Source organism: Guillardia theta (genome assembly GCF_000315625.1).
Source record: "Guillardia theta CCMP2712 unplaced genomic scaffold GUITHscaffold_216, whole genome shotgun sequence".
Taxonomy (NCBI): Eukaryota; class Cryptophyceae; order Pyrenomonadales; family Geminigeraceae; genus Guillardia; species Guillardia theta.
Window position 1 is genome coordinate 1 of NW_005434460.1, and position 19,532 is coordinate 19,532.

A 19,532-nucleotide genomic window follows, 5' to 3' on the forward strand; every position below is an offset into this window, starting at 1 on the left:
CGTTCATCTGGTGGTGGTGGTGGTGGTGGTGGTGGTGGTGGTGGTGGTGGTGGTGGTGGTGGTGATGATGATGATGATGATGATGATGATGATGATGATGATGATGATGATGATGATGATGATGATGATGATGATGATGATGATAGAGGAGGGGAAAAGAGATCCATTGAGGGTCTCGAGCTTACCAGCACGCCAGACCTGACGCTCATGCTCCTCTGCGACGGCAACATAGTGAGCAAACGAGTAACAACATGGCTGCTCATAGAGACGACAGGACTTGGGCAGGTATGGCACAACAACTGCTACAGCATGCAAGCGCGGCAGGTAGGACAGAAGTGAGGAAAGGGAACGTAGACTCCGGCTGGGGACGGCTGGGGAAAGGGATGAGTAGGACGAGATATGGGTGTAGCAGAGTCAATGTTGTTGCTGGTGGAGTTGACAGTGATGGAGGAAGAGGAGGAAGGAGGGCGACGGGAGGGGGATGGCGAATGAGGCAGATCATGCCAAGTAGTGGATAGGAACCTTGTCTCAGCATGGAGGGGGAGATTGGAGAAGGAAGATGAGGAGGGATAAGAGAAACTATGGATTCAACCATCGCGATCAGGACGGGAGCGGCCACGAGTCATATGAGGAGGGAGGAGGAGAGGGAGAGGTCAAGAAGAATGTGGAGTGGAAGTGCAAAGAGGGTGGGGGAAGGAGGAGGAGGTGGTGGTGGTGGTGCAGGAGGAGCAGGAGGAGCAGGAGGAGCAGGAGGAGCAGGAGGAGCAGGAGGAGCAGGAGGAGCAGGAGGAGCAGGAGGAGCAGGAGGAGCAGGAGGAGATCTTGACCCGGAGGGAGGAGGAGGGGAGGCTGCATGAGAAGCCTGAGCTCATCGCCATCATCGCCGCCGCCATTGTTGCTCGCAAGAACCACATGGCCATTATGCCTTTATGACACCCCCACCCCCACCCCCTTTTGGTTATTCCACGACCCGTCCCGCTTTCTAATAGGCTGCGGCCTGCAGTGCCGCGCTAGTATCGGATGATCGTGGCGCGGCGGGCCTGGCAGGCCGGGCCGGGCCGGGCCGCCCCCGGGCCCGGACGGGAGTCTTACCGTACTGGGCCCATCACGGTGGGCCGGGGGGTACCGTAGTACGGTCCAAGGTCACTCACTCAGCGAGAGTTCCAAGTTCCGACTCATTTCCGACTGCACGGTACGGTCCGTCGGCCGCCGCAGTGACGGTCGGACTCTGACTCGATTCACAGAGTCTGCCTTCAATTCCGAGCGGCCGCCGGGCGGATGATCGGACCGGACCGGCCGCCGCGGGGCGATCGGATGATCATGGCATCACTCCGCATACCGTACGATGGCCGGGCCCGGGTCGGACTCCGGGGAACTTCGGAAGACGACGACGAGTCTGAGGGATGCCATGATGGCAGTCGGAGGTGATCTAGAAGAGGCTGACCGGCAGGCTTAAGAGGGTGCCACTCACGGATCCTCCATGGTCAGTCACGGCGGTGCTCGGGTACTCCACCCCCACCCCCAAAATTACACTTGAAATGACCCCTGATGTCTCTCGAAGGAGGCGGTTGTGGTCTGCAGGCTAAAAGTTTTTAAATAGGTACTAACAGTCCTTCAGGACCCCTGGTCCAATCGAGAACAGAGTTATAAGTACCCCTCCTTTCCAGGAAGAGCTGGTCAAAAAAAGGTGGGTACTACCCACCCACCCATGAAAGCAAGGCTATCCTCCTCCACTATTGGAAGGATTTTCTGCCTCCTTGCTCGCCCTGTACTTCCCCTCCCGCCACATCTAAACCCTCCGCAACCACGACAGGTCCTGCCTACTACACCCTAAAGCTCGTATCGCCTCTCCTCGTCAAACACCAGTGTATCTACCACCATCCTCCTGCTTCTAAGCTGATTGTTCGGACGATCGCTTCGGCGGACTGATCAGCTTCTTGCGAGTTTCGAAGGACAGATGTGGAGTGATTAAGAGCAGACTGTTCGATCGAGGCCTCTAATAATGCACCACCAGAGCCAGAGTAATGCGCCGATGTCCCGACAGAATCTTGTGCAGGACACAGACCTTGCCTTGAAGCTCGACGCTGCCCATATTGCCTTCTCATCCTACGACAACAATCACTACAACATCTTTCCCTTCGCTCCGACTGGAAGCTTGACCCAGATTTGGAACCCGAACGTGTACATCAGCGGACATGCCGCAGAGCCACCGAACCCTCTAGGATCAAGATCCCCCGACCTGCTCCTGATGGAGGACAGGCTATCGTCCTCGTCCACGACAATGGGAAACTTGGAGGATCCCATGGCAGACCTGACTCCCATGGGTCTAACATGGAAGCTGCCTCCTGAAAATCCCTCAGAGACGAAGGACGACAGGAGGAGGAAGAGCTGTCTAGCGCGTGGCAGATTTCTGCAGGACGGGACCGTGAGGAAGCGCGTGCGGTTCGAGGACGTGCAGCATCCCCCCAACACGGAGTGTAAGATCTGTAACCTCAAGTACGATCTGAGCCAGGACGATGACAGCGAGTTCTCACTGGGCCCAGGAGATCCCTTCGAAGTGAGTAAAAAGTGCAAGCGGTCATGAGTTGTTGTACATTAGTGCCAGTAAAAGATTGTTGTCAATCTCAACAAGTCCGGTCGTGTGATCTCTTGCATGTTCATTCAAGATTCTACAGGAATAGATTTAAGATCCACGATGCGATATTGGCTTCTATCTCTGTTACAAATCCAAACGCATCTTTGTACTTGCCTCCCGTTGCGTAGAATCCAGATTTTACATGTCACTCAAGTTATGAACAAAAAACCATGTATGAGGGTCGAAGTTTGAACGTAAGAATTATTCAAACACACACAATAATTATGCTTCACTACAATCTAGATCAAATTACTTTTCTATCCACATATATACTGTTTGTGCGTGCAAGCAAGACAAAAGAGAAGAACTTTGAAACCTCAAAGAATTTAATGAGTTCACGTAGTTTACAACAGTATGTTCTAAGAATACACAGAGTGGTTGGAATCATCAGTGATGCCTCCTCTTCGACTTGGAGGATCTCACAACGTAGGGGTCTCCAGGACCCAGTGAAAGCTCGCTATCATCCAATCCCAGGGAGGAGGCCTGACGTTTCAATGGCGCGTGGCAAGACGACCCTGTGCACTCCAAGCCCTTCCTCTTCCTCGACTTCTTCATATCGGATTCCAGCTGAAGATCGACCTCTTCGAGCTTCTCGAACCTGCTCTGAGGTGGCCAGGGCCAGTTGAGGCTTGACTCGATAGATTCGAGGGCTTCGTCCGAGGAAGACATAGAGAGCTCGTCACTCTCAATCTGTGTGTTGGAGGACTGGTCATCAGGCTTGCTGTTCGTGATCATAGCCCTCGCCGTTGATGAACGAGCTTGTTTGCTCGGTTCCGATTCCGCAAGACGGTTCCTCGGGAGTGCAAGAAGAGGAGCCTGATTCGATGAGCTGTCATCCTTGCTTTCCGGTCTCATGCTTGATGCGAGAAGAAGGAATTGCGCTAGATCTCTAGATGCATTAGGAAAGTTCTGCATGGGGAAGTGATGAGGATATAGGTTTGATTGGGAGAGTGGAATGTTCACAGAAGGAGGATGGAATGGTTTATGTGTAACGAAAGTGGCGACGAGGAGACAGATGAAGAGGACTGATGAAAAATTGAAAAAAGAAGGGGGGAGGGGGGCGGGGGGGGAGACAATTCCAAGGGGTTGCTGATCGTTGGGGGTAGGGGTCGGTAATCCTTGTCTGAGTACCCCCCTCTAGCAACTTACAGACAAGTCTAAGTACCGGGTAGATTAAATTTGAGGAATACATTTCAACAGGGGGTAGAGGAGGGTCCTGACGGTAACGAGATAAAATTCAAGAGGGCAGAACAGCACCATGGGGTGGGTACTTTCTGACTGCCATGAGGGGGTGTTAAAATCCCCAACACAGTAAGTTTGGGATTTTAATAACAGTAATTGACGAAGCGCTGTATGATTTGGACAACACAACACAACAAGTTCTTTTTAAAATGTACCACCCACCTCAATTCCTCTAGAATTCACCGGTCCTATTGCCCACGAGACCACCACGGTGGTCGTGAGAGTACCGTGATGGCTCCCTGTAGTAAAACGACCTCCTTGCGCCCCTGGAGGATTTGCGCGGGATGGTGACAGGAGTATGAGGGGGATGAGTGAATTTAGGGGATGAGGGCTATTTCTTATCGGTTATCCAATTTCTTTGGGAATCTGTTGCAGGCCGTTGCGGTGGCGGTTGCAGACTGCCTTGTGGGTCGGAGGTGGGACGAGGGATAAGTCCACCTTTGGAGGAGAGGGGATGAGGGACAAAAGGGTCGTGGGCAGAGGGGGGATGAGGCTGTAAGGGATCCCATCAGGGTTTCATGTATCCTTGGCGATACGCATGAGATATAAAAGAATGCGGAGGAGAGGAAGAAGCGAGAGGGTAGGCGAAGGAGGGGGACAGGGCAGGGCAGGGCAGGAGTGGAGAGAGGAGGAGACGAGGGGACGAGCGAGCAGGGAGGGAAAAGGAGAGGAGGGCAGGGGGAGAGAGGGCAGGGGGAGAGGAGGGCAGGAGAGGAAAGAATCATTCACACGATTCCTTCGTTCGTCGGAAGAAGGAGTGGGTTTTGGGGGTTATGGTGCAGCAAAGGAACGAGAGAAGAGGAGGAGATCGAGTTGGTGCGCAGAATTTGAGAACGACTAGGGAAGGGGGATAGAAAGGAGGAGAGGGCGAATGTTTGAGAAAAGATACAAGAATGAGAATGAGCGAAGAGGAGATACTTTGAAGTTAGGGAGGTCGTTGTAACGAGATGCGTCATGAGAAAACGGTGGATGAATGTCGTGATATGGTTGATGTTTTGGACGAGGAATCTCTTGAGAGGTCATGGCGTGGCGAGTAGCTCAGGTGATCAGGGGCGACGATGCATCGTCAGTCTTGCTGATTGAAGGCATCGAGCAGTATCGCGTTGTTGACTTCGTTGATCCAGAGGCTCCTCTCTTCATGTCACAACACGAGGTCTGAACCTGCGAGCAAGACTATCCCGACCGATGCAAGCCAACGTATTTGTGCTCCTCCTCCTCTTCTCCTACTTCTCCTTCACCGAGGTTTGCGGGTTTACCGTGCCCGTCCGAGCACCAGCAGGGCTCCTCGTGAGGGTCGGCCCAGCCCGGGACGCCCATCCATGGCTGAGGACCGTCGGGCGAGGGCAGCAGCGACGGCCCGGAGGAGCAAGAGTCTCGCTGCTGTCTATCTGCATGAAGGCGCAGCCAGACTACTACAAGGTGCTGGGTGTGGACAAGAAAGCTGACGTGGCGACGATCAAACGGGCGTACAAGAAGCTGGCGATGAAGAATCACCCGGACGTGAACAAGGAGGCAGGAGCCAAGGACAGGTTCATCCTGATCAACGAGGCCTACGCCGTCCTCTCTGACCCGGAGAAGCGAAGGAAGTACGACTTCACCTCTTCTAACCCTTTCTCCGGCTGGTCCTCCTCCTCCTCCTCCTCCTCCTCCTCCTCGTGGGGCTCTCGGAACACCGGAGGGGGATTTGATACGGACGAGTTCTGGTCGAGGTACAAGAGCAAGGAGGAGACGACCAAGGACATCGATGACAGCTTCGAGGCGATCTTCAGCGACCTCTTCAAGGGGGTGAAGGGAAGCTCGCAGAGAGCTCGAGAGAAATCCTCGCTCATCGATGACTTCGGGGACTTCCTGGAGGCCCTGCTGGGGAAAGAAGGTAGTGCAACATGCACGTTGAGGGGAGGGAAGGAATGAGGGTGAGGGGGGAAGAGGGAGGGAGGAGGAGGAGGGATTGGTGGTGGTGGTGGTGGAAGTGCTCTCGTGTAATCCTGGCTTTGACTCTCTCAGGCATCACCGAAGATGATCAGGATGAAGTTTTGGATGACGATGAAGAGACTCTTCGACTGGAGATAAAAGTGACGATCCCCCTCCTCTCTCCCTCCTTCGCTTCTTCCACCTTCCCCCCTTCATCTTCCCTCCTCCCCTCCCTCCCTCCCTCCCTTCCTCCCTCCTTCCTCCCTCCTGTTCCATCCTCCCACATGCTTCCTTCTTCCTTCCATGCTCCTTCCTATTCGTCAATCCCGCTGTTTCATTCCACTCCGATCCTTTTTGATCTCCTTTCCCTCCTCTTGCTGCACTCCTGTCTCCTCTCCCTTCGGTCGCCAGTCTCATCGTCGGATACTAGGATGCCAAGTACGTTCTTGAGCAGCTAGAGGAGAGGTCGCGCCGGCTGAGGTAAACAGACCCTCTCCTCCCCTCCTCCTCTTTTTCTCCTCCCCTCTCATCCCGTTTGCTCGCCACCCCCTCGTCTCCTGCCCTTCTCTCCTCTCTCCTCTCTCCTCACGCTTGTCTTCAGCGAGGACGCGTCCAAGGCAGATTCCATGGCCAGCGAGTAGGAGTTGCGAGCATGCGACCTGTGCTAACATCTAACAGGTGGAAGAAGAAATCAGATGCTCCTAGTATGGATCCTGCTGTTGCCCGAGCAGCCAAGGTCTTTTTTCTCCTCCCTTCCCCATCCTCCCACTTTCCACCCTCCCTTCTCCCTTCTCCCTTCTCCCTTCTCCCTTCTCCCTTCTCCCTTCTCCCTTCTCCCTTCTCCCTTCTCCCTCCTGCTACCTCCTTGTTCACATACCACCGTCTCCTTCGCATGTCTTGACTTCTCACATGCGGAGCAGGAGAAAGTGTCCTCCTTCACCAACAGTGCTCAGAGGTTCCGCGAGAGATCCAAGAAGGTGGCGGAGATGGCGAACAAGCAGAAAAAGAAGATCGAGAGGATGGAAGAGAAGCTGAGCGGTGGATCAGGCAAGGCAGCTGCATCAGCAGGTGAACCTCTCGTTTTCTCTTCCTCGAGCTCAGATTCATGAGCAGGAGAGAAGGACGATGGCAAGACTGTCGTCTCCTGCCCCAAGTGCTCCCAGAAACTTCGCGTACCAGCAAGGGTATCGATCATCCCCCCGTCCCTCTCCCTCTTCTACGACCTCCCCCGCTGCTACTCCTCCTGCTCCTGCTCCTGCTCTTCCCCCCTCCATCCTGGTCCTCCTCATCCTCATCCTCATCCTCATCCTCATCCTCATCCTTATCATCATCATCATCATCATCATCATCATCATCATCATCAACAACAACAACAACATCGTGCTTCCGTTATTCTCCCTCTCACTCGCTCTCTCCTCAGGTCTCTGGAATGGCCAAGTGCCCGGCTTGTTCCTACGAGTGGGAGGTGCAGAAGCGTGCGGGCAAGAGGGATAGGCAGCCTGACGTCCCTCTACAGAGAGTGGTGGAAGTGGTGGGGAGGAAAGAGGGGGGGAAGCAGGAGGCAAAGGTCAAGGAGGAGAGGAAGGGGAAGGAGGAGGTGAGCGGGAAGGAGGAGGTCAAGGCAGGAAGCAAGCAGGAGGAGGTCACTGCACGAGTTGTTGTCTCCTGCCCCTCCTGCTCGCAGAGGTTGCGAGTGCCCAAGGTGAGGCGATACATGAGGGACGGAAGAGGACGAGGACAAGGAGCGAGAGGAAGCGAGAGGGAGAGGAAGAAACGAAGAAATGTGAGAAGGGAGGAGAGGAAGGTGAGGGGCTGAGGGATGAGTTGGGGTAGGACGCGCAAGGATCACATGAAGGGAGGGAGGAGAGGAGGAGCAGCGCAGAGCAGAGGAGGGCAGAGCAAAGGAGGAGGAGGAGGAGAGGGGGATGAAACTCTTGGTAGGGGAAGAGAGGAACCGTCGCCTGCCCGTCCTGCGGGAAGAAGTTCGAGAGCGACGGGGAGGAGAAGAAGCAGCCGAGTGGCTCAGCTCCTCCTAGCGGCAGGACCTGGAGGGATGGACCTGAGGACGAGGTGATCTCCCGTTGACCCTCCTGCTGTTTGCGGGGGATTGAGCTGGGTTCTAGCTGGGCAGGTGGGCCGCGGAGCAGAAGATGAGGCAGGACCTTGCCAAGGCCAAGGTGGAGAAGGAGCTGGAGGAGCTCAAGAACAACCTGGGGCTATGACGTCACCAGTACCGGCTGACTGCGTGCGGCGCACGGCCCCGGGTAGTAACTTTTAGTCATCGGAGTTGACTCAGCATCAGCAGCGGCCCGGGGGCCGCTTGCCGCTTTACTCAGTGACCAGCCTCCGTTGACACTTCTATCACTAATCATAGTACCGTCACCGGGCCGGGGCGGCCGCCCGAGCAGCCTCTCACTGACCGTACAGAAACCGTCGCCGTACCGCCCGGCCGATCGGACGGTACCGGGTGACCGCGGCCGCCCGGCCGGGACCGTTCGTCTCAGCCTCAGGCTCAGTGAGCCGCGGGCGCGGCCCCACCTGAGCTTCGAAGTTTGAGCCTAGGCCGCCGCGGCCCCGGGCCAGAATATTCAAGCCTAGTAGTATCACTGATGATGTGACATGATGGGCCCCGGCCCCCGGAGTTCAGTCCGAGTTGTTACTCAGTCGGTCGTTTGTAACCGTTGCCAACGATTTCTTACATCAAATAACGGATGTAACGACATCTATCTCATCTGGTTACACCACATAACGGATGTAACGACGCCTATCTCAGTCATAGTGACATCGGTTACACTGTAACCGCAGCCAAAAAGGACAAACTTTTTTTATTTAAAATCAGTTTTAGCCGTTACTTTACTCAATCCCATGGTCAGGTACTAAAATGCATGCGAGTCCATGGCGAGGGGAGGAGGGAGGAGGGAGGAGCTACAAGCATGGGCGGGATTGGGGGCTGGGCTGAGCATGAGGATGGTCAGGAGGAGATACGAGAGGAGAGGAGAAGCTGAGATTAGGAGGAGATGAAGGAATGGAAAGGGATGACGAAAGAGATTTATGGCCGTTCGGGTGGCCAACATGCCTTGCCTCTTGAAATCTCTGACATGTTGCTGCACAGAAGAGCTGCAGGAGTGGTTGTTTTCCCGTGATGGTCGCTGGCAGGAATGTGTAGCATATAATTCTCGCCGGAAATCTTTCTTGTCGACTTGAGGAATCGCTGGGTATGTTGAGACAGGGCAGGTGCTAGTCGCTGGGAGGATGAAGATGAGTGCGATAGGAGGAAATCCTGCAAAGAATCGCAGGATCAGCCTGAAACATGTCGAGACTGTACCGCGCGTTGCGAATCGATGCTTTCGTGATCGTTGCGTCGCCATCCGCGACTACATGCGGCTGCTGGCCAGGCAGGGAAGAAATTTCGACCATCAGCTGAGGGATTACGATGCGAATATGCACAGAGCAGCGGATTCCTCCGTCTTCTTCTGCTCGCGCCCCATTCAAACGGCGCTGAGCCGGAAGGTTTTCAACATCCTCCTCATCTGCCTTTCCGCCATGTACCTCTCCATCACTGCGGCATGGGCGAGGAGGGTCGCGACGGGGGGCAGCCACAAGTTGCGGTGCTTCCGCTTCTCTTGCTTCGAGCTTCGCGATGGAAGCAGGTGCAACGGGCGTGTGAGCCTGCAGAGAGTTGGGATCCTGCACTACGAGAGCAGCGCCGAGCATGACGAGGCCGGGGTTGGCCCTACACTGGCGGAGGAGGGGTGGGGCAACTGCACGATAGACTTGAAGTTCCCCAAGCCCGTGAAGATGAACGGCTTCTTCTTCGTCACAGCGAGCGGGAGAGGCACAGAGAGCGAGGACCCGGTTCGCTTCCTGCTGGAGGGCTCGCAGTGCGACGGCAGGTGGAAGGTGGTTGGAGCGTCGGCATGGCGATATGACTGGCTGAAGACGAAGAGCGAGGACTTGAGCGTGTATCGCTTCTGGAATGGCCGGTACAACACAACCAAGTCTCGAGGAGAGATGGAAGTTCTGTCGTTCCACACACCAGGGTTGGAGACGCTCCTCATCGTGCTGCTAAATCTCTTTAGGACCCTGCTGCTCGGCGTTCCCGCCATGTTCGGTCTGCTGAAGAGGGAGGAGCAGGGTAAGAAAGCGATCCAGGTTGGAATCCTCTGCCTGGTCGCCAACTTGCTGGCCTTGCTGTGCGTTGACGAGGAGAATCGGCTGGGAATGATGACCAATGTCATTCTCTCTCTCAGCTTCTTCCTCTCCCTCCGCTACTTCGAAGACGAGACTCTCTTCTGGCTCTCTGCCTTGGTTATCTTCGGCTCCTGGTGCGTGCTCGGCTACATGATCGCTTACACCGCAATCTTCCGCGTTGGCCTGCTCGTCTCTCTCTCCAGCACGTGCGTGCTGCTGTACAGGGACCATGTGCTGTCCACGAGCTGGAACCTGGTCAACTTCGACAGGGCGAGGTATGAGGAAGGATGGAGACTCTTCCTCTCGCGCCTGGAGCAGGAGGAGGAGGTGAAGCAGCTCTCCAACTACCTCCGTCACATCGTCGGGAACGCGTCGATCCACAGCCTGCAGGCGGGGATGGTCATGCGGCGGTGGTTGAAGAAGAAGTCGTTTTCTGATCTACTTCAGATGCGATTCTCCTCTTCTGTGTCTGATGGGGTGATGCAAGTCGACAGGGATGGAGTTCCGGTCCAATCGCTCCATCGCCTCTACTCGCAGGCTGTTTGCCTGCAGGTAGTCCTTGCGGAGAAGGTGAGGTGGTGGGCGTCGCAATCTAGAGGATACTTTGTGGTTCAGGATCAGGAGGGGAGGAACGCGTTCATAACTTGTGAGGAGGCGCTTGCTCTGCAAGACTCATCTCCGACTTCTTCGAGTATCATCCCCCTCAAGTCCATCAGCAGAACCATCGAGAAGGTGGCGCGAAGTTACGGAGGAGAAGTTTGCCGCGTCCTTGACATCTCCCGCGCTCGGATTGTGTTCGACGACATCGAGGGAGTCTCGAGATGCTTGTCAATCATCAAGAATGACAGAGACGTTGAAATCCTGCGACTCAAGGGGAGGATGGCGCAGGATCAGCGGGCAGACTGCGAGGAGAGCGACGGAGACAGCTTCGGTAGGAGGGACCTGATGATGAACATCTGCATCAGGAACGAAGAGACAATCTGCCTTGGGGTCGAGAACCACATCGCCGAGGTTCAATTGCAAGTCATCACGCTCGCTGCCCTCCAGACGAGCGAAGCGCATTCCCGTTACCTCGCAGTGAGAAACTTGAGGAGGGAATGAAGCTTTCCCTTACCCATCTCCTTGATTCTCCATCTTCGTCTATCCTTTACCAGATTCTCGTCGCCTGTGGCCTTCACAGTCCTCCTCCTCCTCCTCCTCCTCCTCCTCCTCCTCCTCCTCCTCCTCCTCCTCCTCCTCTCTCAGCTCGCTCAGCGCACGCGTCAAGACTCAGCCCGACGGCGATCATTCAGGAAGGAAGCCCTGAGAGCAAAGCAAGACTTACTGGCTCGCGAGCGACAAGGCACAAGACATTTCAAGAGTAAGGGGGCTGATCAGACTGATGGCCTGCTAGAAGTATCTTGTCTTTACTTTCAAATGGTCCTGAACTACTAGACGTCAACCATAATGCGTAGAAAGCAAAGTAGCACGCAAAAGACGTAGAGCAGTCCAGCCAGAGATCACTGTACTTCTACGACTGCCACTTTACCAAGGGCTGCGTCATCGAAAACTTTTGTTGTAGCAACCTGCAGGTGAAGTCAAATCCCCACCCTCCATGAAGTGCTGGCAAATATCTTCCTCCTCTCGCTTCATGGCGTCCACACGCCGAAGTGCTCTCGCCAGTCTCGCTGCTTGCTCGTGGATGTGCTGAAGAACCCGATGTGCTCTATCAGGTTCGGCACCACCAGGTACGTCGGTAGCTCAGAAGCCTCCAGCTGTTTTCCTACCAGCACGTCTACAGGTTCCACGGGCTTGGTCAAGTTTGCGGCCTCCTCCAGCAGAGCCCGGCGAAGAGGCTCGACCACCTGGCGGGGGAAGAGGATGCCAACATTGGAGGCAGCGGGGGATGGGGAAACGAGCGCGTGCGCGAGGACGAGAGGCTTGCGCAGCTGGATCCAGTAGGGCCTGCCTATGGCAACGGCGACGAAGCTGATGGCGACGGCAAGGACGAAGGAGCCGAGGAGTCTGTCGCACAAGGAGCATTTCCTGAGGCGAGAGCGGCAGGCAAGGAGCAGGACGAAGCTCAGCAGGCCCGACAGGATGGAGATGAAGAAGATCTCATGGATCACGTCCAATCCGAAGCCCATCCACTCCTCCTTCATGAAGAGCTTGACCATGCCGAACCTCCGACGCGTCTCCAGCAGAGAGCCCAGGACATATCGCAAGACCTTGAGGATGAGGGAGCTGCAGAGAGCGTCGTCCTCCATCATCACACAGTAGGTGGCTCTAGAGCCCTCGCAGTCTCGCAGGAAGTTGGCGTAGTCAAGGATCTGATGTCTCAGGTACTCGTCGCTGCTCGCGGGGTCTGTCCTGTTGAAGGTGTGGTTCTTCACCGGGACAAACTCCGACAGAGTCTCGAGCTGGGCGGTGAAGTTGCCGAAGCTCGCAACTGCGAGGGAAGCGTTGTTGTCCTGCAGGAGTATCGGAAGGAGCTTGACTACCGTCCGAGACAGGTAGAGGTACCTATCTCGCTGCTCCGATGACCGCGTCATGATCAGGAACAGGAACTCGACGCAAGTGCTTGACGACAGTCTCCTCAGGATCTGACTCGCGTTGCTGCGCATGCCTGAGAGCAGGGCTCGTGTCCTACGAGCTTGCTCGCCCTGTATGGCGATCAGCAGCTCCTTGCTGTTACGATCGGAGTCGAAGAGCGGCGAATGGCCGAGGTCCTGCCAGAGGGTCAGTAGGAGGCTGCGAGCTGCGAGTACATGGACGAGAGTGGCTGACCTTGCTGATGGAATAGACCACCGACATCAAGAGCACGTAAAGCAGACTGAATCGAACAAGCGCCCTCGCATGCTTGTTGATCTTACTGTTTGTCAACCTCGATGAGACTTTGATTGCGACAACTTTCCCGGAGATCTTATGGAACGAGATGGAGGGCAGCATCAGTTGTTGGGAGGAAGGCATGTCGACAAGGGAGCCAGTGTGTCAAGGCAAGGGAGTAGAAGACCAGGAGAGGATGATGATGGTGATGCTTCTCTTGTTCACCATGGCAGCCTCACATGCCTTGTCTTCATACATGCTGTTACTGCTCAACCTTGTCAGTACCTCTCATCCCGCCTTCCGCCTTCTCCCCTCCTCCCACTCTCACCATCAAGGATTTATTACACCGGTAGGTTCCTTTTTACCGTCCAGGTATATTATCCTTATTGTCCTCCTACCGATTTAACTTAACTTTGAGTAAAAGATACGCCTGAGAAAGGTACCGGGCCCGTCTCACACAGTACCGTACCGGTGGCTATGGGCCGCGCGGCCACTGCCACCCGGACCTGACGGAATACAAGTTTGTTAGACTTGTACTAGTCCAAAGTCACGCAGATATCACATCGACCTTAATTGTAACAAGACAGTTTTTGCTCAAGACCGAGTTTAATGCACACAAAACCAGAATTGAGGAGCACATGAGAGATAGACTGTATGCTAGGATGTGAAACCCAAGCATCCAGACATGAGGGGACCTTAGCAAGACGGCTAGGAAGGCCTCCTCTTCATCACACGTACTACATTGCCGCCTTGACACGTAAGTCGTCTTGGTTTACAGGAGAGTTTTTGTTAACTCGGCGCTATCTGACTGGCACGGCTGGCATACGTTCCATCAGGACCCGCTGGAACCGTTCAACGGTTCAGTTGAATTGACCGGCGACCGGTCGGACTCCGTGTCCCTGACTGCCACCCGGGCCCGGCCGGGCCCGCTGGAACTTCGGCGGAAATCGGACACTCGGACCGAGTCACTGGCAGCTTGGAGTAAGAATAAAGAGCGGCGCCTGCCACCCGGGCCGCGCGGTCCGCTCAGCTGCTGGAACTGACACTGACCGTCGCCACCCTTAACTTTGAGTAAAGAACAGCCTGAGGCTGATCGAACCGACCGTACCATCGGACTCCCGGCCCAAAGTGCGGCCGACGGTCGCCGGATCGATCGGATCAGTCCTGCCAACTTGGCATCGAGCAGCCGACTCGGCGGCATGCCCAGGCCAGTCACTGAGTGCCTCGGCAACATGCTCGGGCTGGCACCTGGTGACCTTTGAGGCAGAAGGCAGAAGGTTCAAGCACATGCAGCACAGGCGAAAGCTTGAGAGCACGCACATTGAAGGGCAAATGAATGCTCCAGGGTCGTTGGAGGCAAAGGACGAGGCAGATTTGAGTGATGAAGTGCGCAAGAGCAGGTTACAAGTTACCTCCCTCTGTCTTGTCGTTGACTTCCATACCTTGGATTGTGAACAAATTTTCAGATCAACTCGGAAAGAGAAGGGACCTTGGATCTCTCTACAAACACGAAGAATCATCCGCGTTGCGTCCTTTCTCTTATGTCTTGCCTGAAGGCTGACAATTCCTTCACAATATTTTGAGTGATTATCTTTCGGATGAATATTCGAAATATTTCAGTATCAAAGCTTGTCTTGCTGCAAAGAATATTCTAGACCATGGGGTTATCAAGAGCTCACAAATAGTAGGAATTGAATCAATAATGATAAGATTTGTCATTGGACAGTACTGTGACGTCTAATGATCAAAAATTCCTAATGAAATCACGAAATCATGGAAATAAATTGTTATCTGCAAATGTTCGAAAGACGAGCGCATCTGCTAATATATTCCATCGTTCGTGCAATTCATCAGAGAAGAAGAGATTTCGTGCAATCGAATCTAATAAATAAGACTTTTCAAGTTCATATTTTGTTCAAGTCAAACTAGATCATCCTGATTGTGATCAAAAGGTAAATAATTCAACCAACTCTGAAATTTTCTTCATACCTTAATGCGACGGCCTTGGCTCTACACTTGGATTAATGTTAAGCAGCTGTTCCATACCTTCATGGAGGCTGATGGGCATTGCAGGTGATTCACGAGGATCTAGTTGGGAATCAAAAAAATATCTCATACACAATTCATCATGAGAATACCGTTCAAAATGTCTTCAAACCCAACATTCTGTATTCCGTCTTGCATGGTATCCAAACCCACGAACTCGCTGTGAAAACCTGGCATTCTGCGATACTGTGCAAGGATAGTATTTTCCATATTCAACTATTGGAAGCAAGTGAGAGGATGACACCACGAACAGCAACTTCTTCGCACCCGCATTGCAGCATGAATTCCTTGTGTTCGAACTAAAGTTTGTTTGTAATCCTCGAAACTCTTCGCTGAGAACGTCTACGGACATTTTAGGAGAGCAAAGATCACAGCATCAACATACCTTGAGATGGCTCTGAAGGGAAAACTCCTCCTGCACGTCCTGTCTCACTCCCTTCCTCTCATTCTTCGCTCTCAGCTGCCATTCAGCCATTGCTGGACACCGTGTCCCTCCACCCCCCCCCATCCCCTCCCCTTTCCACTACCCCCTACTATCTCTGTCGAATGCAGGGTGGGTACAGTCAGGGGTACTTTCTTTACTCAAAGTTAAGTTAAAAAAGACAGCGAGAACTAAACCTATTCCTGCCGACTGCTGTCCCCCAAACTTAACTGATACTTTCACTTAACTGCAGGGGTACAGTGCGCTTGAACTTAATCCTGCTTTGCCTCGATTCTCACTGTCAGTATTCAATTCAAACCATCGGCTGAGTGCGAGCGGCACCGACAGGCGCCGCCGCGGACCTGAGTCGGACTAGCGCGGCCCGCTCACGCCGCGGGCCGGGGCCTCTCAGACTCCGGGGAGTCTCCACCGGGGACCGCCGTACTGACCTACCGTACCGTGGCCGCGCAGACTTTGAAAGGTCCGAGTCACGCACTGAGGCCTCTCCCCGGCAAACGTGAAAAAGTCAGTGCCCATTGGGCCGCACACGAGTTCGAAGTCCCGGTGGCAACGCCGTTGGCATCCGCGGACTCGGGAGGCTCGCAATGCCCGGCCGGGGAGCCTGGCCGGGCTGGTGCCTTTTTCAACGGTCACGGTGCAGTGCGGCCGGGTACTCAGCAGACGCCGGCACTCAGTGCTGACTCAGGCCGCGCCTGCCAGGGCCTCAGCCCGGCCAGGGCCTGCACTGCAGCCTGGCCTCTGGCAGGGCCTGCACCGGCATGGGTTGTCATTCCATTGGGTTCTCAACTGGATTTTATTCCGTCTCGGCGGGGTCTTTTTCTACCTGGATTTTTCTTAATGAATAGGTTTTGGATTTCAAAGTGAAAATTTTCCTTGAAATGTTTTACTTCTGTCAAACCACGCCATTTCAAATTGTGGGATCCTGCCAGCACCGTGCCATTTCTAGAATTTAAACGTTGTACAGAATGTACCAATGTTGTACACGGTGTCAGTTTGGGAGACTCACGTTCAAGCAGATCGCGCCCTGTGGGCACCATGTTGTGAGATAAATACATCATTGTGATGACAAGAACATCTTTTGATGCCAAATTTGACCAGATTTGAATGTATCATGTGGGAAAACGACTGCATTTCCTTTAAGCAGAGTGTTTTGAGGATGATGCATATCATGTTGCAATAAGAATTTTGTGGAAAGGAAATATTTGAATCTCAGTTCGTTGAGTTGCGTGTAAATGCAAATATGCTTTGAAGCATTGTGAGCATAGTTGTAACTGTGCATTGACTTGTAAGGTACGCATTCAAATTTGCATGCTCACGCTATCCAATAATTGTGTGACTTTCCTTGTCATACTTGCACTGAAACACCTCAATTCTGATGTTCCAAAGCCCTGATCAGCTGTTTTCACACTTTCAGAAGGGAAACATGAAAGGAATCGATGAGAGAGGCAACCTTCGAAGGGGGGGAGGAGGGCTCGTTCTGTTTGACGCGGGTCAACGGCCATGGAAGGCGGCGAGGGCAGCAGGAGCGGCGAGGGCGGCAGGAGCGGGGTGATGGTGGAGGGCGGGGAGGGGTTGGTGGAGGACATGGTGCTGTGGCTGTGGACGAAGAACAACATGCTTCAGACCAGGTAGCGGCTCTCGCTTGCGCGCGCACAGTGCTGAAACATTTGCTCAGGTGTATGTATCACAAATGTCCTCCGGTACTGGTTCCAGACACTTTCTTGCTATCTGAGAAGCAGCCCTACGCATGGTGGACGAGAGGATAGAGGATTCGTGTGAACTGATCTCTGACAGGTACTTCACGTCCATGAAGACTGGAAGCCTGCAGAGAAGAAGCAAAGACCTGAATGTAGATAAAGTCAGTGCTTCCGTCATACGACAGTCGCCTTTCGCTAAGCTGCATGCAGATCTGTGAGGTCATGTCAAAAAATCCAAGCGACAACATCGACATCCGCTCGGTCTACGTTGGATCCGCAGCAGGTGCTGCATGAAAGTTCCTTGGCTCGGTGCTACTCTGACAGGGTTGGATCAGGCGACGGGCAACCCATCACCGAGTATTTGTCAGCTGCAGGCTTGGAATACTTCCTAGCAGCGCAACCCAGCAAGTGAGAGTATAGGGGGACGGGGCAGGGGCCTGACAAGCTCTGCAGGAGGACGAAGAGAGGGCTTCTACAGAGATTCATCAGGCCCAAGGGAAGCAGCAACTTCCTGATCAGGGTGAGCTGGACTCCAGGTGAGGGTGAAGGTGCAGCTGGGCTGGAGTGAGCGACGTGCAGATGGCTGCTCGATGGACTCGTGCATCAACGTGAACAAGCTGGTGGGTCGACGGCTTGAGGAGCTTGGTTGCCTCTCACCCTGTGCGTCTGTTGCGACAGGACGACATGGATCTTGAGATTCAAGCTAGAGCCACGACCAACGACGAGGCGAACTGCGCGCTCATTCCTATGTCAGCTCTGAAACTGTTTGCGGCCGGTCTGTGATGTGACCACTGTTCTCAGGTCAGGGAATGTTCTCTTTGCTCAGCTGGAGAAGCTGACGACATGGTGACGATAAATGCTCTCCTTGTCTTTCACGCTGATCTCTTCCTTGGTGGAGCAGCATCGTTGAGCACGTGCAGAGCATCGCAGCGAACAAGGTTGACGCGAATGTCACAACATCAACCCGAACATCCTTCATGACATGTCGTGATGCGCAGCGAGATTTTGTTTTTCTTTGATATTGATGATTTCCCGATGCTGTATTCATATTAGCTATGAGCGCTCTGAAAGGTTGCGATCAGATCGACATCATTGGCCTGGTTCTCAATTTCAGCATAGACGCCGAAGACCGAGTTTGGTTTCTCTGGTGAGTTTGTTTTGTTTTCCATGTCGATTTGTTGTGAGGGAGCGCAGTGGTCCTGTATAAACACTTGCATTCCGAATCTATTTCTGTCTTGATTGTTAAATGTCTGAGAATTCAACATTTTTCTCTCTGTCAATGTGCAAACATCTTCTTTTCTAATGGCATTCAACCATACTTGACTCGGATGATAAATTGCTGATCGTTGTGATCACTTTGACATTCTTGTGATGGTGAGTGGTTTTGCTTCGTCAGGTGTGAACATCTCCAAGTGATGCCGACAGCGACCCATCAGTCCGACATGTCGACTCTCTGAACTCTCTATTATGTTTCTCACTTCTGCTAACAGCGAACAAGAAGAGAAAGAAAATCTAGTTCATGAGGTCGTCCTCGTCCTCGTCCTCGTCCTCGTCCTCGTCGTCATCCTCGTCCTTCTGTCCTCCTTCTCTCCCCCTTCTCTCCCCTCCTCTTCCTCATGCTCTCCTCTCCTCCTCTCCTCTCCCTCCCCCCGGCCACGCCAATTGGCACAGCATATGTGCCGCTGACTTGTCTGTTGGTGTAGACTTTGCATGGAGGAGAGATAGAAGCGCCCGAGGTCTGGAGGAGGAGAGGAGGGGAGAGGAGAGTAGAGGAGAGGAGAGAAGTGGAGGGGAGAGAAGTGGAGGGGAAAGTAGAGGAAAGGAGAGGAGAGAAGGGGAGGGGAGGGGAGCGTAGAGGAGAGGAGAGGAGAGGAGAGGAGAGGAGAGGAGAGGAGAGGATAGAGATCCTGAAGACACACGACAGGAGGAGGAGCTTGTGGTGCTGCTTCCCACGGACAGCTCGAAGAAGAAAGAGGAGGAGAAGAAAGACAAATCAAGGTAATTGAGGAGAGGAGAGGAGCGAATAAGCGGAAGGGAGGAGGAGGAGGAGGAGGAGCAGGAGCAGGAGCAGGAGGAGCAGGAGCAGGAGCAGGAGCAGGAGGAGGCTGAATTGTATGACAGAGCCTCGTCAGCTTCGCTCTCCCATCGAAGTTGTGAGTTTGCCCCTCATCTTGTGCTCTCTTCTCATCCTGCCCTCGCAGCTTCTTCTAGTCGCTCAGGAGAAGGAGAGGAGAGGAGGAGGAGGACTGAGGTCCCCGGTCGACAAGGCGTTCCACCGAGCGGGAAGGGGAGGGAGAGGGGGAAGGAAATTTCAGCAGAGGAGGAGCGAAGGTATGATTGGGAGGGAGGGGAAGGAGAGCTGAAAATGCGTAGGAGGAGAGAAGAGGCAGAGAGAAAGGCGGCGGAGGTTGAAGAGAAGCTGAAGATCGCAGAAGCGCGAGGTGAGTGCAGGAGATGGAGGGAGAGGAGGAGGGAGAGGAGGAGGGAGGGGGGAGGAGGGAGGGGGAGGGAGGGGAAGGGAGGGGGAGGAGGGAGGGAGGGGGGAGGGGGAGGGGGAGGGGGA

General features: G+C 54.1%; 7 protein-coding genes across 7 annotated transcripts in view; 4 read left to right on the forward strand and 3 right to left on the reverse strand.

Moving 5' to 3' along the window:
* Positions 1-2,002: 2,002 nt before the first annotated feature.
* On the forward strand, positions 2,003-2,584 carry GUITHDRAFT_121163 (hypothetical protein; the record flags this gene model as incomplete). Its single annotated transcript, XM_005819565.1, has 1 exon — positions 2,003-2,584. The coding sequence occupies one exon, from the start codon at positions 2,003-2,005 to the stop codon at positions 2,582-2,584; it is 582 nt and encodes a 193-aa protein (XP_005819622.1).
* Positions 2,585-3,022: 438 nt separating this feature from the next.
* On the reverse strand, positions 3,023-3,550 carry GUITHDRAFT_148469 (hypothetical protein; the record flags this gene model as incomplete). The annotated part of the gene is made up of 1 exon (XM_005819566.1): positions 3,023-3,550. The coding sequence occupies one exon, from the start codon at positions 3,548-3,550 to the stop codon at positions 3,023-3,025; it is 528 nt and encodes a 175-aa protein (XP_005819623.1).
* Positions 3,551-5,269: 1,719 nt separating this feature from the next.
* On the forward strand, positions 5,270-5,470 carry GUITHDRAFT_55707 (hypothetical protein; the record flags this gene model as incomplete). Its single annotated transcript, XM_005819567.1, has 1 exon — positions 5,270-5,470. A coding segment is annotated over one exon (201 nt), but the record flags the coding sequence as incomplete, so codon positions are not given.
* Positions 5,471-9,046: 3,576 nt separating this feature from the next.
* GUITHDRAFT_121166 (hypothetical protein) lies at positions 9,047-11,080 on the forward strand (the record flags this gene model as incomplete). The annotated part of the gene is made up of 1 exon (XM_005819568.1): positions 9,047-11,080. One exon carries the CDS (start codon positions 9,047-9,049, stop codon positions 11,078-11,080), a length of 2,034 nt encoding a protein of 677 aa, XP_005819625.1.
* A 527-nt stretch (positions 11,081-11,607) lies between these two features.
* GUITHDRAFT_148472 (hypothetical protein) lies at positions 11,608-12,928 on the reverse strand (the record flags this gene model as incomplete). The annotated part of the gene is made up of 2 exons (XM_005819569.1): positions 11,608-12,687; positions 12,746-12,928. 2 exons carry the CDS (start codon positions 12,926-12,928, stop codon positions 11,608-11,610), a joined length of 1,263 nt encoding a protein of 420 aa, XP_005819626.1.
* A 1,559-nt stretch (positions 12,929-14,487) lies between these two features.
* GUITHDRAFT_156264 (hypothetical protein) lies at positions 14,488-15,310 on the reverse strand. The gene is made up of 5 exons (XM_005819570.1): positions 15,216-15,310; positions 15,098-15,172; positions 14,923-15,046; positions 14,774-14,872; positions 14,488-14,719 (listed from the first exon to the last, which is right to left on the reverse strand). Exons 1-4 carry the CDS (start codon positions 15,303-15,305, stop codon positions 14,775-14,777), a joined length of 387 nt encoding a protein of 128 aa, XP_005819627.1. The 5' UTR covers positions 15,306-15,310; the 3' UTR covers positions 14,488-14,719; position 14,774.
* A 1,462-nt stretch (positions 15,311-16,772) lies between these two features.
* GUITHDRAFT_148473 (hypothetical protein) overlaps positions 16,773-19,532 on the forward strand; it is a gene marked incomplete at both ends in the record, with an annotated part of 7,265 nt that continues 4,505 nt past the window's right edge. Inside the window, 15 exons of the mRNA XM_005819571.1 lie at positions 16,773-16,900; positions 16,948-17,022; positions 17,067-17,130; positions 17,180-17,252; positions 17,305-17,377; positions 17,423-17,505; positions 17,549-17,589; positions 17,648-17,718; positions 17,771-17,815; positions 17,871-17,907; positions 18,052-18,116; positions 18,460-18,493; positions 18,673-18,705; positions 18,894-18,967; positions 19,343-19,410. Of these exons, the coding sequence (XP_005819628.1) occupies positions 16,773-16,900; positions 16,948-17,022; positions 17,067-17,130; positions 17,180-17,252; positions 17,305-17,377; positions 17,423-17,505; positions 17,549-17,589; positions 17,648-17,718; positions 17,771-17,815; positions 17,871-17,907; positions 18,052-18,116; positions 18,460-18,493; positions 18,673-18,705; positions 18,894-18,967; positions 19,343-19,410 (964 nt within the window). The remainder of the gene's footprint in view (positions 16,901-16,947; positions 17,023-17,066; positions 17,131-17,179; positions 17,253-17,304; positions 17,378-17,422; positions 17,506-17,548; positions 17,590-17,647; positions 17,719-17,770; positions 17,816-17,870; positions 17,908-18,051; positions 18,117-18,459; positions 18,494-18,672; positions 18,706-18,893; positions 18,968-19,342; positions 19,411-19,532) is intronic.

Bases quoted from the DNA above. Each gene is read 5' to 3' on its own strand.
- GUITHDRAFT_156264 (XM_005819570.1), bottom strand. From the start codon at position 15,305: ATGGCTGAATGGCAGCTGAGAGCGAAGAATGAGAGGAAGGGAGTGAGA. The intron at 15,173-15,215 runs GTATGTTGATGC...AAATGTCCGTAG, and splicing joins CCCTTCAGAGCCATCTCAAG to ACGTTCTCAGCGAAGAGTTT. The intron at 15,047-15,097 runs GTGCGAAGAAGT...TGCTTCCAATAG, and splicing joins GAATTCATGCTGCAATGCGG to TTGAATATGGAAAATACTAT.